Here is a 3,362-nt window from a genome sequence, read left to right as displayed (position 1 = left end):
CAATGGTAAGAATACTATTGAGTATTCCATATTTCAGTAAGACAGTCATTGTTGAAAGTTACGGCTAAAACTCATCCAGGAATAATTTATTTCAGATCACGCTGTGCATTTTGGTGGCGACCACGTGCGGCTATCCCCAGTATAACCACCCAGTACCTTCCAACCCTTTGCTCAGCGGAGAAGCTGCAAAATCTACAGGAAATGTCTCCCCAGCACCCCCTGCTCCCAGCAATAGCTACTTGACTCCCCATGGAGGCTCTAGTTCACTATCAACTGGTGCAGTAGCAACTCCTACTGCTCCAGTTACACACCCAGTGATTACATTGCCAAATGTTTTGGCCCAAGTCCAGAAAACGGCCCTGGAACACTCAGCTGCTAAGTCTCCCGCAGTTGTTCCAGCCCCTGCTCCAGCTCCAGCTCCAGCTCCTGCTCCAGCTCCAGCTCCAGGTCCAGCTCCTGCATTCAATCAGGTGCATGTTCCTGCTCCAGCTCCAGCTCCAGCTCCTGCATTCAATCAGGTGCATGTTCCTGCTCCAGCTCCAGACCCTACATTTAATCAGGTGCATGTTCCTGCTCCAGCTCCAGCTCCTGCTCCAGCCCCAGCTCCTGCTCCAGCTCCTGCTCCAGCTCCTACTCTCAATCAGGTGCATGTTCCTGCTCCAGCACCTAGCCCTGCCCCTGGCTCAGCTCCAGCTGTATTCAATGCTCAAAATGCCTTCCATGTTCCCGCTACAAATCCAGTTTTATTAACTGGTCATGCACCTGCAGTAACACATGGTCATGTCGCAGCTCCCGTTCTTGTAGGAGCACAATCCCCTGTCCACAGCCATGTGGGAGGTCCAGCTCTTCTCCATGTACCTGCTCCAATCCACACTGTTACCCCTGCACTGAATACAGTCCAAGCTCATCCCACTGGCGTGGCACAGTTACATGTAATTCCAACTCATTCTGGTGCACAGTTTCATACCATTCCTACTACTTCTGGTGCCCAGTTCCATGCCATTCCCACTCATTCTGGCGCTCAGTTCCATGCCATTCCCACTCATTCTGGCGCTCAGCTCCATACCATTCCCACTCATTCTGGCGCTCAGCTCCATACCATTCCCACTCATTCTGGCGCTCAGCTCCATACCATTCCCACTCATTCTGGCGCTCAGCTCCATACTATTCCCACTCATTCTGGTGCTCAGTTCCATGCTATTCCAATTCATTCTGGTGCCCAGTTCCATGCCGTTCCCACCCATTCTGGTGCTCAGTTCCACGCTATTCCCCATCATGTAGCTAGTGTCCCTACCTCATTGCAAGTGATTTCACCCCAGGTCAACAGTGTACAGCAACAGCACATTCCTGTTCAGGTTTCAGGTGGAATTTCACCTGCTTTGTTGAATCAAGGTGGTGTTCATGGTCTCAATACACAAGCAGGTGGTTCTCCTATTATCATATTAGCTAATAACCCTGGAACCACTGACTTGCAAGGTGGGTCAGCCGCGTTGTCTGGTGGCCAGGGCTCTTTCGCAGAAAATGGTGGATCGGCAGCAACATCGTCAGCTGGGTCAGCAGCAGCATCGTCAGCTGGATCAGCAGCGGCATCGTCAGCTGGATCAGCAGCGGCATCGTCAGCTGGATCAGCAGCGGCATCGTCAGCTGGATCAGCAGGGGGAAATGGCTTTCAGGGTGGTTTTGGAGGATTTCCCAGTGGCCATGGATCCTCTGCTTCTACAGGAGGCGCAGGCGGTGTAGACTTTTCAGCATCACTTGGAACTCCTTCTGCACCTTCATCTCTTTACCATACACCTAGTCGTTAGTGCTGCCTTTCTGAACAGCATTTATATGTATATATATGTATGGATGTATGTGTTTATATATATATATATATACATATATATATATATATATATATATATATATATATATATATATATATATATATATATATATATTAATTTTGTAAATTTACAATTTTCACAGTTGATTAAATTATTACAATAAAGTTTTCAGAAACGAGAGCATACTTCTTATAGTTCCCTTCCATACACTATAAATAAGTAAAATCCTCTTAACAATGGACTATTAAATAAAATAAGCAGGAAATATTCTAACGAATAATAAGGTCCATTCTATTTTGTTAATGCCATTTAATTCACGACTTGATATCAACGTATATGAGCTCAAATATGAATGTTAATAAAAGTTTTAACAATCTAGGTCTAATGTCAATGTAAGAGATTATCATTCTTAAACTCTTAACTATAACTATAACTATAACAGCGATAATGGAAAAGGTTCAATCTACTAAAAAGTCTATATCTATATTGAATGTCATCTCAATTATGGTATTCTAAGTTCAATTTCCCCATACCGTGTGTTGACAAGCATTTCAAATGATCGATTTTAGCTCTGTTAGCCGTCTATTGTTTTTGTTTCGGCGCTGTAGACATCTTAACTCTATGAAAAATCAATCAATCGAGGCTACTACAAAGATAGTGCCCTCATCTATCTATTGTTCTGCAGCTAACCATTTCTTAAAATGAGGTTAAAAGATATCTAACAATGCTTTAAAAAAATAATTCTTGTGAAGGAAAATTAATTCTAGTATGTGCATTACTCTTTATCAAACGTTTTCTGACCATTAAGAGTCTCATACGCTATTCCCATCTGCAATACGGTTCTATTTACCATATTTATTATATCTATTTTGACGTTGAATTGAATATTCATAAGGGAAAAGATAAAATAAAACAAATCCATAAGAAAATGTCATAGTGAAAATCAGATGAAACTTACAAATGAAAAAGAATAAATAAGCTGTAAGCATAAAGTATATCGAAACCATAGTTAAGACAAATAAGAAAAATTAAGTATTTTAATTACTTGCCTCCAATCAGCGTTGATATGAAGACTTATTATCAGGATATAATTGAGTTCACCATAACATCACAGTTCGCCAGGATTCAAAGAAAACGAATCTTATTTTCTGAGCAGGGCTAGACAGTAATTATTTAGTTTTAAAACACAGCTTCTGGTCTCTCTATTACACAATCAAATATAATGCGATTGAATTATCTAGAGAAAACCTCAGCACGAGATAAAGAATAGTCTGTTTCTTGCATTGATTTCCGAAGACTGACTTTTCATTCCAAGAAGAAATAATATTTGACGATGATGATAACTGACGCTTGAAGAAAGCAACATGAGAAAATGCAAGCAATAAAAAAAAAAAAGAAATTATACCATTAGCTAACTTGAGAAAGTGCGTGAGGAAAATCGCAAATGTCAAGTAATAATGCATGTTGTTAAAAATTCAATATTTAGTAGAGTAGAAAAGAAAAAAAAATGAAATTATACCATTAGCATTAATGTGC

General features: G+C 40.9%; 1 protein-coding gene across 1 annotated transcript in view; it reads left to right on the top strand.

Moving 5' to 3' along the window:
- The window catches only part of LOC137646833 (nuclear envelope pore membrane protein POM 121-like), a 15,853-nt gene extending 14,002 nt beyond the window's left edge, over positions 1-1,851 (top strand). Inside the window, exon 2 of the mRNA XM_068379908.1 lies at positions 96-1,851. Within this exon, the coding sequence (XP_068236009.1) occupies positions 96-1,805 (1,710 nt within the window). The 3' untranslated portion in view covers positions 1,806-1,851. The remainder of the gene's footprint in view (positions 1-95) is intronic.
- Positions 1,852-3,362: the final 1,511 nt, after the last annotated feature.

Source organism: Palaemon carinicauda, chromosome 9 (assembly GCF_036898095.1).
Source record: "Palaemon carinicauda isolate YSFRI2023 chromosome 9, ASM3689809v2, whole genome shotgun sequence".
NCBI lineage: Eukaryota > Metazoa > Arthropoda > Malacostraca > Decapoda > Palaemonidae > Palaemon > Palaemon carinicauda.
The sequence above is the reverse complement of the archived record's forward strand: the minus strand, read 5'-3'. Positions and strand labels throughout refer to the sequence as shown.